A 12,323-nucleotide genomic window follows, 5' to 3' on the forward strand; every position below is an offset into this window, starting at 1 on the left:
GTACCGCAGGGCGCCCTCGGGGTCGCCGCCAACGTCGCCAGCCAAGTCCGCCAGCTGCTCCGCGGCGGCGACCCCGAGGGCGCCCTGCGGTACGTTCTCGACACCGCCCCGCTGGGCGGAGACGATCGCGCCAAGGAGGTGCACATGGCTACCGTTGTGGATGTGCTGCAGGGGATCCGCCAGGGGGAGATGACCCGCGTGCTGGAGGGGGTATGTAGCGGGGAGGGCGGATCGGAGAGGGCGGATTGCTTGATGAAGTATTTGTAGGTTGCCGTTGCCGTTGCCGTTGCCGTTGCCGCTGCCCTTGAGGCTTGCGTTACAGTACAGCTGGGAGATCCCAATGCTAATGGTTGAGCTAGATACAAGGGAATGGCTGCTCCGGCTCCTGGTGGCGGTGCGCCGTCGCCTCGGAAGTCGGTGTCTCCGCAGAGCACGGGGTTTTCGCAGATTCAGGCCCGGAATCTGGGTGAGGGTGGTAGCGCGCAGCAGATGAGTGTGTTGCTGAGCTGGCATGAGAAGTTGGTTGAGCTTACGGGTACCGGGTCGATTGTCCGAGTTATGACGGATCGGAGGACGGTTTAAGGGTTGTGGAGCGGGCATTGGCAAGATGGGACAATTAGGAATGTACTTGAAAAGATAAGGGTGCTTTTTTCTTTTCTACTCTTCTGAGAAGTCGAGCTGTGGTTCCTCGTGTGTTGCGAATGGGTGATATCCTTGTTAGATTGCTCAGCTTCTATTATACATATCGCTTTGTGTATAGCTTTTTTTTCCGTTCGAGACCGTTCGCTCAAGTACCATTATGGCTTATCGAAGGAACCGCCTCCAAGGATGTCCTTCAAATTAACCTGCCCACTGCCTCTCTGCAACGGTTGCGCCTGGCCTTCTCCTTCCTTCCATCCGATCATGTATATCAGCCGGAATGTGGCGGGGATGCCCCTCGATCCTTCCTCCTTATGCAGCTCCCGGTAAATCGCCTCGTTGGCCAAGAGTACATCGCGCGAGATAGGCCCCAACTCCCGATGCAAAATGGCATTATTCTCCCCCATCGCCTGAAGATCCTGCATGAGCGCAAAAGTGTCCGGGAATTCGACCACGATATCCTCTACGTCCACTGTCAACATCTTGAATCCGGCCTTGTTCAGCAGCCCGCCGACATCCCGTACGTCCGCGAGAGGGGACACATGCGGGCTGACGCCACCTCGCCGCTCGAGGTCCGCCAGCTGCAGCGAGGTGCGCAGCTCGAATAGCGTGTCGCCGCCGAACATGGCCGCGATGAAGGGGCAGTCCGGCTTAAGGATGCTGTTCACCTGTGCCAGGAGAGAGGGAAGGTCGTTGATCCAGTGGATGGAAAGGGAGGAGAGTACCGCGTCGAAGGTGTTGGGTTCGTAGGGCAGGGTCTCGAGGTCTGGAACGACTTGCCGCTCGAGATTGATCCCATTGTTGAAGGGCTCGTCTGCGTCCCGGTAGAGGAGGGCGTGTGACGTGTCGATGCAGGTGAGTTTGGAGATCTTGTCCGCTAGAGGCGGCGATGTTTCGGTGCTGGGGTCGGGGTTTGGTGTTGTCAGGGCGCGAGCGATGTTGCAGCTGTTGGCGCCTAGGTCAAGGACATTGGGGAAATCTCGTTTGATATCCTGCACGACCAAAGGTTAGCGATATCCTTCAAGGACTAGAGCAGAGAGGCTTGCCAGTAGCCGTTCACACAACCGTGTAGCCACCTCATCTTTGATGTAGTCGGTTTTTCTGCTCTCGTCTACATTCCGAGCTGCGCGATCTTTTTGGAGATGCTTGACTTTTCGGTTGAACACCTCGAAGACTGGATTGCCGGGGGTCTGGCTGGCGTAGCTCCTCGTTGCAGTGTACGAGGCCTGTGACCGGACCGCTCGATGAAATATATGGCGGAGTGACATTGTGATCTGCGAGTATATGAATTGACTGTCAGATATCAAGTCTGTGGCATTCCGAGATTTGATATTCGGTTCGGAGATGCAATTGAGGGGCTGGAATGTAGATGCGATCGAACAGTCAAGCTGTCGGCAGGTGACGTCGATTGTATTTTCTGTTCAGTGGAACTCCGCAATTTCGCGTTGCGACAAAAACATCTTTATCCCCGGAGCGTGCCAACGCCTGGTCTCTTGTCCGCATTTGAGCAACGCAGTTGGTGGAGGATTATCTCGCTGGCATGAATTATTGAAAAATCCATATGCATTGGAAGTGATGCTCTTTAATTGTGAGATTGTCCCCGCTGTGGAATACAGATCGCCCACCGACAGTGATGGCTAATCGTCACAGGAGTAGGCTCATATCGTATCAAGGTGCTCCTGGAATTATGTTCAATTACTCCGTATAAGACATCATTTCGGCTCGCGGCGAACCTAATACAGACTTGATCTTCTCCGATCTAGAAAACCTTCCTTCAACATGTCGCGCCCTTTCCCCTATACCTATATCTCGTGTCCATGTGCGGATACCCCTGTTCCTGATCGTTCCAGAAAACGAAGATCGCGAGAGTCTCCTCACAAAAAACCAGAACAGGGAGACCCTTCAACAGCAGCGGATACCGATGAGGAGGAGGAGGAGCAGACATTCGACCCCCGATCTCCGCGTTCCAACTTCTCTCTGTATCCTCCGGAACAGCTGCTGTACTGTGAGGACTGCCATCAGATAAAATGTCCGCGATGCATCACAGAGGAGATTGTGTGCTGGTATTGTCCAAACTGTCTGTTTGAGACACCGAGCAGCATGGTTCGAAGTGAGGGTAATAGGTGGGTGCCATCGGGTCCTGTTTCGCCAGTAGTTCCCCGCTGAAGAGCTGCTTGCTCCGGTTAGATGTGCCAGGAATTGCTTCAACTGCCCCGTATGTACTGCGCCTCTTGCCGTCAACACTCTCGAAAATGTCACGGGAAGCGAAGGCCAACAAGGACCGTGGGTGCTCTCGTGTGCATATTGCATGTGGTCATCTCTAGACATCGGCATCAAATTCGACAAGCCCACCAACATCTGCGCACAGCTTTCCAAGATGACCGACACGACCGCTCGGGGTAGACAGATGTCCAAAACCGTGGGTGAGCTCAAGTCTCCGTTGTCCACGTTCTCCACCATCGACGATCAATTTCCGCTCCCAGGAGAAAGCAGAGATGGTCAATCTACGCCATCCGGCGACCAGTCTGCAGCTCCTTTGACTTCGGACGGGAGGTTCGCCGCGCTCAAGACATTTTACAAAGACCAGATAGCTGCGACGTCCACATCGCCCACAGACCCGTTGGGTGCCGACTTTGGACCCGGCTTTGCTTCACCTGGTGCTCTAAACCGTATAATGTCCCTCTATGCGGCGTCAGCACGGCTCAGCAATCTCTACGGTGGTGCCAACAAGAAACCTAAAACAAAGCCTCCAGTCATGAGAGAAGCTCTGACCGCCAGCGAGGGTCTGAGAGTCCCGGCTCCCGATGCAGAAGACGCCATCATCCAGCGGATTGCCTCGGAAGAATGTGGCTGGGACGGCGTCGCGTCGATCGAGCAGCGCATGTTCCAGTCCTCCGATGCTCGGTTCGTGGAGGACCTTCTCCCTTTACCAGTATTACTCCGAACCAAGCGCTCGAAACGTTGCAAGTCGTGCAAGCACATCCTCGTCAAGCCCGAGGTCAAACCACAGTCCACCCGGTTTCGCATCCGTCTCATTGCCCTCAGCTACATACCTTTACCGACTCTACGACCTCTAGCGCTGGGACCGCCTACCGGCCTCCCAGCAATATCACCTTCGACATCCATTTCAACTCCTAACCTAGACGCCTTACCCCCGCTGAAACCCATCCAGCTTCTTCTAACCCTCAAAAACCACATGTTCGACCCGGTCCGGGTAACACTCGCCACGCCTTCAGTAACCCCGGGCCGCGTAGCCACAAAAGTCACAATCCTCTGCCCGCAATTCGACATCGGAGCCAACAGTGACGTCTGGGATGAAGCCCTGCAGGGCACAGCAGGAGACCAGCGCTCCTCCCGCTCCGGCGGGATGAACCTCGGGTACGAGAAAGTCGCAGAGGCAGGCAAAGTCTGGGACAAGGGGCGGAACTGGACGACCGTCGTCCTGGAAGTTGTGCCTGGAACATTACCCGGCGGCAGTCTAAGGACCCGCAGACGGCAATCTCTCGGTAATGATGACGACGAGGACGGGGATAGCAGCCACAGCATCGACGATGATGACGAAAGCGACTACCCCAAGAATAATAACACCAATGCCAGCCTCGACTGGAGCGGACAGGCCAAAGACCCCAAGAGCCAGCTACAGCCCGACGAAGACGTCCTCGAGATCCCGGTCTTTGTTCGTATGGAATGGGACTCGGAGAATCAGATGGAGCAAGCCGCCGGAAAGGGGCAGAACTCCGATACGGTCAAGCGAGAACTGGCATATTGGATGGTGTTGGGGGTTGGCCGAATCACGGCAGAGATTGCATAGTTGGCATTACTGGTGGATACATCTATATACTCCGTAGATAGTTCACATGCCCATTTGTGTTGGTCTTTGGGTATATACGGAGTAATTTGGAGCTGCTTAGGTGTTCACATAGTAAGAAATACTTTGCTTCCTGTACCCCATGCAAGACAACTCGAAAGCGCAATGCTGGATAGATGGTGGCTGAATGGCTGAATGTCAGCATGACTGACCTACGATGGCATAGAGGTGGCGGCCAGGTTTGAACTTGAACCGAAGCTCTTGCGATGGATTGCTATCGACGTCGAAGTCATAGTATCATGGATAGATCGGAAGAGAGAAGAAAGGGTAGAAATAAAGAGTCTTTTTAACCACGCCGGAAAGAAAAAGCCTGGAACCAGTAGATCATGATTTTTTTATTATCACATCGCATCCTTTCATTTCAGGAACCTTTACCCTTGTACCCGAGAACCAGATCAAGCTACCCCATCGCAGAAGGGCCATGATGAGAATGCATATTTTGTGTGCGTGGGAAAAAAAAGTCAACCTTTCTTATTCCTTTCTCTCTCTCTCTTGAGAACCCGCCCCCGACACGAGTCCCACCAGGACCCCCTCCGTGTGCACTCGCTTTATTTACCTAAACCACATGCTTCTGATAAGGATAAATAAATCTAGTACTCGGCGGCACCGCTCTGGGGGAACTCGAAGACAACAGAGCGGCCGGTTAGTCGGCGGTAGACCTCGCCGTAGGCATCGAGTCTGTGGTCAACACCGCCACGCTCCTTCTCGTCCAGGATGACCTTGAGAGTCTTGCTGCCGTCCTCCTTGGTGCGGATACGCTTGCCGACGATCTCGACGGGGTAAACGAGGTCGGTGAGGATGGCGTCGTGGACAGCGGTCAGGGTGCGAGAGCGAGGGCGCTTCTGCTTCTGGTTGGTGCGGGAGTTGACAGAGCGCTTGGGGCGGGGCAGGATGCGGCGCTGAGCAACGAAGAGGACGTGGCGGTCGGAGAACTTCTTCTCGAGCTCACGGGTCAGGCTATACAGATTGTGCGTGTCAGTATTCGTCTTTTCCTGCTGATCATCTGCTGTGATGCTGGCATTCGTACCGCTGCTGGATCTTGTGGAAGCCCTGGAGGAGAGGGACGGGGACGAAGATGATAACGGCCTTCTTGCCGTGGCCGACCTCAACCTGTAGTACCTGTTAGATGACCTGAGAAAATAGGTATGCACACAAGACCCGCAGAGCCCAGTGCCGTATCATCCTCCCACATGGTCTTTCCTGTTTCCCATATTGAAAAGAACGTGCGAGATGTGTCATTGGCACAAGCATGCGCACACAGAGCAATCTCCGCACACGATCCCATCAAGCACATAGATATACCACGCCCGTCCAATATTATTGTTTTTCCTTTCCTCGCTTCGAAGAACAATTGCGGTGTAATTGACACTGGGCTCATGCGGTCTGGAACACAAAGCAATCAGGCGAGTCTTACCTCACGGGCAGAGACAAACTGCAGGGGCCGAAGGGTGGCCTTCAGGTCCTGTGTGTTGCTCTCCAAGTCGAAGAGAGCGCCGGCGATCGCAGTCTCCAGCTCGGAGGGGTTCTGCCTCGATGGCGAGTTGTGGGCGATCTTGTTGATAGCAGCCATGATTGCAGACGAGCGACGGGTAGCTGGCTGTACTGCTGGTGCTGCTTTCCTTGTCGCGAGGGGAGTTGGTCGTCGAAGGGGAAAATAATCGAGGTTCAGGACGGAGTTCCTACCCTTACAATTTGCGCTCGGTCGTGCTGGTGTGGGATCGGAGTCTCGGCGCCTCGCTTAGCGGTGCTGCGCTTTGCCGTTGTGGGGTTAGCCTCTGCCCTCTTAGGGGAACGCTCATCCCGTGACTTTCTTCGCCCTCGCGCCTGAGGCATTAACATCATACGCCGTACAGGATCATCGATTGATGGTTGTTTAGGGACGATAGACTATACATTTTTGTTGGTCATGTAGATAGGGCGGGCGTAGTCAGGTTTCTCTTAAGGAATTCGATTTTACAGCTCAACAAGTGGACTGTCATATGTCCACCTTCAACTAGAAAATACAAGGTTCCCAAATCAGGTTTAACACTGGCTCAAACATGCTGGGGATCAATAAAGTCACAGTCACAGGGTAATGCGAGAAATAACAGAAAACGCCTTGAACTATTAGGACAGGTGCATGCATTGGAACTAGCCGATCCTGCTTCGATATCGCACTGGTCTCTGAACTGAAAGCTATGGCGCTTACAGCATGATATGCGTATCCAGGGAAAGAAGTAAACGCTGACAGAGAAAAATCGATTCAACAGGCGCAGCCTTCCTTGGCCGTAGCAGCGGCTCGATCTCCAAGATTGACTCTTGTATTGTCTGCGGGACGTCCAGCTCCCAGGGCAGTTTGACCGGTTCCCGCACCCGCACCTCGTCCACTCTTCAAGCTGCTTTCAGGAATAGCATTGGCAATTGCAGTAAAGACCTCGGCAACATTCGTGCCGGTCTTGGCACTGGTTTCGAAGAACAAAAGGCTCTCTTCCTCCGCATAAGCGCTAGCCTCCCGTGTCGAGACCTTCCGGGCATCTCCCGGGGTAGCTTCCTGCTCCTCTTGGTTGTCGCCGGTAGCGTCCTCGCCTTCAGCGCCAGATGATTCGTGCTCGGCATTGGCTTGTGGCTGCTCAGCATCCTCCCCGCCATCGTTCGTCAGATCTAGCTTATTGCCAACGAGGGCAATCACGATCCCGGGGCTGGCTTGGCGTTGAAGCTCGGCAACCCAGTGTTTCGCCTTGGTGAGGGAGGATGGTTTTGTGACATCGTAGACTACCAGCGCCGCCTGGGCGTTACGGTAGTACATCGGGGCGAGCGAGGCAAAGCGTTCCTGGCCGGCTGTATCCCAGATTTCGAACTTGATCGTGCGGGTAGGCAGCGAACATTTCTGCGTAAGGAAGGCAGCTTAATTCCAAGGAAAAGCAACGACATCAGCATTCGACAAGGTTTTCGTCGCAATTCTTCAACCGGCTTCCTTACCTCCAATGGTTGGCTCTTTATTCTCCTGAAAATCGTTGTTGACAAATCGCAAGACGAGCGATGACTATAAAACCGGGCCATTCAGTAACATGTCAGACACCTTTGGTTACCCGTGTACGACGGAACCCAAGGGAAAACGGGGAGGAAAGAAAGTCCAAGCCGGGATGCCGTACCTTTCCAACAGCGGCTTCACCCAGCAGCACAAGCTTGACGCTGCTACTCGGCTTGGGGGCGTTGGCGCTCGTTGAGTCAGACATGGCTGGAGAGCCCAACTTTATGTGATCAGGTCTTCTTGCAGGTACTTCACACACTGACGCTGGCTATCAAACGCTGAGCGATGAAAATTAGCTCGCGTTATGCGGATATGGTCAGCAGTGCGGAGGACGACCAGGGTAGTAAATCAAATCAAGGTTGCCTAAAGCACGTAGGCCGTATTGCAGGGAATCCGATCCTGACAAAGATGTTTGATAAGGATGAACAAGTTGCTGAAGTAGCGGTGGACAACTATCCGGTTGCGAAAGTTGTCAGGAACCAGTAGAGTGATAGGTGATTACTAGGTGGACAGGCATGTATCCAGTGAGGCGGAGAGACAACCGTAGTCGTCAGTGATGATGGAGATGAGGCTGCCAAAGCTGGTTTAGCGTCAGTTTCCCACTGGCACCAGCAGTCACGGGATGTTTCCGCCTCAGGTTTATGATTCACATATCAACTAGATCAGCTGTGGTCAGGAAAAATCATCGCGACTGACTGCCGTGGCTCTCTGTTCCCTGAGTCTTACAGCTCATTGAATGCAGTCAGAATAGACATAACTGAACACTGAGAAACAGCGGAGTCCAATATAATTGGTTGCAAGCTACCTGTCATGGCCGGTCCAGCCTGCCCAAGCCCAGGTACCTTAAGGTATTCAGGTGTCCATCTATGTACCTGATTAGTATAAACAACAATCTTCCCGTGCCGACTGGTCGAAGAATGAACATGTCATTGCCCACAAACAGAATCTATGCCTCCTGCGAGACAGTCAGGTAAGTACCTGTGGCATGGCGTCCAGTCATCTCCGAAGCCAACGTTGCACAGCGTGATTCGCCCAGATACATCCATGATGTAGCTGCCCAAGGGATGAAGCACATGCACGACGAACACCTTGACTTCCGACCAGGGTCCTACGATCCACTAGCAGGTTGAGATAATGCATGGCGACCATCAATCGGGCAAATCAGTCTGCAGATGGTTCTGCATGCTCCCGTCGATATCCTTACTCAGAGACAAATGAATCGAACGTTCAAGGTACCGTGACTCGTCAAGATTAACAACAACCAAGCTTCAACAAATGATACGTGCGAAATATCCTGATTTCAGAGGCACAAGGCACACTTGCGTCTATTCTCAAGGTGCTGTCAATATAGTACATATGCAAATAGATTCAGAAAGCCCCACAATGCTAATATCGATGTCGAGACAAAAGGAAAAAAAAGAAAAAAAAAATTATGAAAAGAGAAAAGAAATGACCGCGAGGTCGTCAGTTCTATGGTATCAACCCATGTATCCCATGTAATGTCCTTCCCGTCTATGCCAAACGCCTGAAACAAAGGAAATCCTCAAATAAATCCAAAAAAGCACTTTTGGTAGTACAGATCATCGATCAGAGATGGTTCATGTCGGCGAGATTAAAAAGTGTAGGTGACCGAAGAGGAGGGTGAAGAATCGGAAGATCAGCGGTTGCTAATGTCGAAGAGAACGCCAACGCTGCAGTCGAGCAAAGCCGAAGGGTATTAAAGCGAGATAGCCAGCAAGAAAAAGTGATATCGAAGGTAACAATAGTGTTACAAGGACTAGATATCTGTCAGCGGTGTGATCAAATGAGAGCCCATCAGGGAAGCTTACAGAAGAGCCAACATTGTAGCAGACATGTGAACTCCAATCGCTATCAGCGCCAGGGAAGGATATGATTGATGAAACCACAAAGAGTCCTTTGTCCTTTGGGAGGAGGAGCTACAGTATCATGTGGTATCGGACTTTTCAGAAGTGTTTCATCGGGTGGACGGCGGTGGTGGAGGAGCACCGGGCTTCTTCACTCCTGTGGTGTCATAGGCGCCTCGTCCCATGTTGAAAGCTGACAGATCCCGGAGTATCATTGTGGATTCTACACAGAGAGCCATTGTTAGATATTGATATTTCCCGCTGAAGGCACACGGACGGAGGAAGATCGAGGCGGATGGAGGACGATTGCTGAGAAGAAAGGGAACTCACTGAGCAAATAAATAAACAAAGGATTCCTCTGAGGGATTAAATATATCCTCAAATAATTAATAAATTATTGTGCGTCTATGGCAAATGTCGCGAGGTATCCAAGTCTCTCGGGGAGAAGAGGCGGTGATGATGCAGGCGATAGATGGTGCAGCTGCAAATGAGATTGGAAGCGCAATCTCTTATGAAGGATATCCACAGCTCTGAAGCTGGGAAAGAGGGTATTGTAACTTGTTGATGCAGCAAGCACCAGCAGCGGCGAAAAGCCGATCTGTAGGGCAGGAATGTGACGCTGAATGATCCGAGAAAATGGACTGTTGGAATGAGGCAAGGTGGAGCCTGAAATCAAATCGACAGGTCGAGTTGTTTATCTTTTCTTTTTCTTTTTTTTCCCCTTTTGCTGAGGCTTCTGTAGCGTTCTTTATCCGATGTCAAAAGGACGTTTGCTTGTTTTCCCTTTTTGTTTGGCTGCCCCTTCGTGTGAAGTCCGAATCGTTGCAACAGGTGTGAAATGCAAGTCTTGATTCAAGCGCGATCTGACCGACGAAATGGGACAGACTAATGCAACAGACGGCAGGGAGGTCGATCTCTCGAATAAAGGAGACAGTAGTGCCGCGGAAGTAGCTCCGTCTGATCCGCTGGGAAAAAGAAAACAAGATTGGACGTATCGCAAGGGAGGGAGGGAGGCGCTTTGGTAACGTCACCGAAAGGGGATGATGATAGGGTTGCGAGTGGTGGGAAGCACAGAAGGGAATGAGAGGGAGGACGGAACGTATGAGAAGAAGGTGACAGAAGGGGAGAGGAGGAAGAGGACAGGGCGAGAGTAGTTGAGTGAGGAATGAATGAAGAATTCACTAGCAAGATTGATGAAGGGGGTCCATCGTAGAGATATATAGGTGTTGTGATTAGGTATGGACTGGACTATGGACTATGGACTATGGACTATGGATATTATTCACTCCTAGTTGATACTCAGGGCCAATATTATTTTATTTTGATTTATCTTTTTTTTTTTTTTTTTTCTCCAAGATCTGGCTGGTGGACTGGGAGGATAAAACAAAACTCAAATAAGAGTAAAGAAAATGGAAAATAATAATAATAATGAAAATGATAATAATAGCAAAGGATAATTAACAATACTTAAAAATCAAAGAGACAGGGAAAAAAATATGAAGAGAAAAAAACAACAACAACCGTACAGGAGAAAAAAAGTAACCTAGATCATTTAGGTAGAGCTTCTGTGTTTAGCATAGTTTCCTTACTGTAGGCGGCTGTCCCCGTTTCCTTGTCCCGGGGGAGAGGTACGCGACGCAGTGGATGCGAATCCCCCTTACTTAGGGGTTTTACCTAGTAACTCTGTACTTCCAGTTACAGTACTACTGCTGACTTGCTCCGTCCCAACTCCCAATGTTCTCTGACTCTGAGACTCTGGATCTGAAGGCTATTAAAGTATGAAAAAAATATTAATGATAATTTCCCGTGAAGCTGCCTGTTTCTGGCTGATTTCATTTAGCTTTATTTCTGTTCTCGAAGAATTGCTAATACGTACTCCGTAGTCTTTTGTTCCTTATTTATTAAGGCCTCCTCCACCCAAGCCAACCCAACCTCCTTCTCTTTGTTGGAGCCATCCAATCCTGCTGAGTGCTGACAGTGAGGGAGTGTACTTTTATCACCTGTCACTCTTCTTTCTTCCCGCCTAGAGATCTTCCAAATCATTCCGTTGGACCTCGGAGTTAGCAGAGACCACTAGCAAGGATGAACCCGTTCCTCCTGATTCAGAAGATGGTGTGTAAGCTATCTCACGGAAGACCGTACCCAACCATCAAGCAATCTCGGTGCTTAGTAGGTCCTCAGATTTGAAGTACCTTTCCGCGAGGTGTCATTGCAGGCCCGATGAAAAACTGAAAAGATGAGACGAGACAACGTGTACCAGCAGAACCGGAATCGGAACCAGAACAGAAAAAGCAAAGAAAGTTCGAGCTCTCCACTTGGAAGAAAGCTAGAAAGCAGGAACCGATTCTTCGGACACGACGGACTGGCTCTATGCATTTGGGTGGGACCCAGTCACCAGTCACTTCAGTCAGTCACCCAGACGGCTCGCAGTCGCCAGGAACAGAACGGATGGATCCGAATTAAACCCAGAGTTCTCCGCCCATCTAGCTCATGATCTCATCTCCTTTGCGTTCGATTCTGTCGCGTGGTTTTCCTGTGAGGTGGAACGGCTCAGAGGACTAATACCCGTAGTCTAGTCCTATCTATCTACGTACTGCCTACTACCGGAATTATCTTGTGATCCCCGGAAGCCCTACCCTTGAATTTTCCAAGCTATCTTCCTGCTTCTAACCGTCTTCAGTATGATGGCTCCAGACGGTTGTTCTGGGATGAAACTTCTAATTTTCCAGGTAAATTATTGTATTCTCAGTGGCTCAAAGCAAACTGGTTAGGTATCCTTTGGGTGGTTGAATGTAGACATCTCCACGATATGCGAAGGAATCATGAGTTTCTTGATGTCTTTACAAAATGAAGAATCCTGCCAGTCAAGCCTTGGTTGAAATAAGCTATCCCTCCCATGCTTGAGAATGCTCAATGGCCTGGAAGATCTGTGTAATTGTCG

General features: G+C 51.1%; 5 protein-coding genes across 5 annotated transcripts; 2 read left to right on the forward strand and 3 right to left on the reverse strand.

The window, feature by feature from the left end:
* Nucleotides 1-359: 359 nt before the first annotated feature.
* On the forward strand, nt 360-582 carry CDV56_100114 (uncharacterized protein; the record flags this gene model as incomplete). The annotated part of the gene is made up of 1 exon (XM_026753733.1): nt 360-582. A coding segment is annotated over one exon (223 nt), but the record flags the coding sequence as incomplete, so codon positions are not given.
* Nucleotides 583-797: 215 nt separating this feature from the next.
* CDV56_100264 (uncharacterized protein) lies at nt 798-1,907 on the reverse strand (the record flags this gene model as incomplete). The annotated part of the gene is made up of 2 exons (XM_026753883.1): nt 798-1,631; nt 1,716-1,907. 2 exons carry the CDS (start codon nt 1,905-1,907, stop codon nt 798-800), a joined length of 1,026 nt encoding a protein of 341 aa, XP_026612064.1.
* A 511-nt stretch (nt 1,908-2,418) lies between these two features.
* CDV56_100547 (putative dynactin Arp1 p62 subunit RO2) lies at nt 2,419-4,450 on the forward strand (the record flags this gene model as incomplete). The annotated part of the gene is made up of 2 exons (XM_026754166.1): nt 2,419-2,762; nt 2,827-4,450. 2 exons carry the CDS (start codon nt 2,419-2,421, stop codon nt 4,448-4,450), a joined length of 1,968 nt encoding a protein of 655 aa, XP_026612065.1.
* A 647-nt stretch (nt 4,451-5,097) lies between these two features.
* Nucleotides 5,098-6,077, reverse strand: CRP15 (40S ribosomal protein eS7; the record flags this gene model as incomplete). Its single annotated transcript, XM_026754595.1, has 3 exons — nt 5,098-5,464; nt 5,535-5,617; nt 5,922-6,077. 3 exons carry the CDS (start codon nt 6,075-6,077, stop codon nt 5,098-5,100), a joined length of 606 nt encoding a protein of 201 aa, XP_026612066.1.
* A 672-nt stretch (nt 6,078-6,749) lies between these two features.
* CDV56_101230 (Rab family GTPase) lies at nt 6,750-7,722 on the reverse strand (the record flags this gene model as incomplete). The annotated part of the gene is made up of 3 exons (XM_026754849.1): nt 6,750-7,390; nt 7,466-7,529; nt 7,576-7,722. The coding sequence occupies 3 exons, from the start codon at nt 7,720-7,722 to the stop codon at nt 6,750-6,752; spliced, it is 852 nt and encodes a 283-aa protein (XP_026612067.1).
* Nucleotides 7,723-12,323: the final 4,601 nt, after the last annotated feature.

Source organism: Aspergillus thermomutatus, assembly GCF_002237265.1.
Source record: "Aspergillus thermomutatus strain HMR AF 39 chromosome Unknown NODE_190, whole genome shotgun sequence".
Taxonomy (NCBI): domain Eukaryota; kingdom Fungi; phylum Ascomycota; class Eurotiomycetes; order Eurotiales; family Aspergillaceae; genus Aspergillus; species Aspergillus thermomutatus.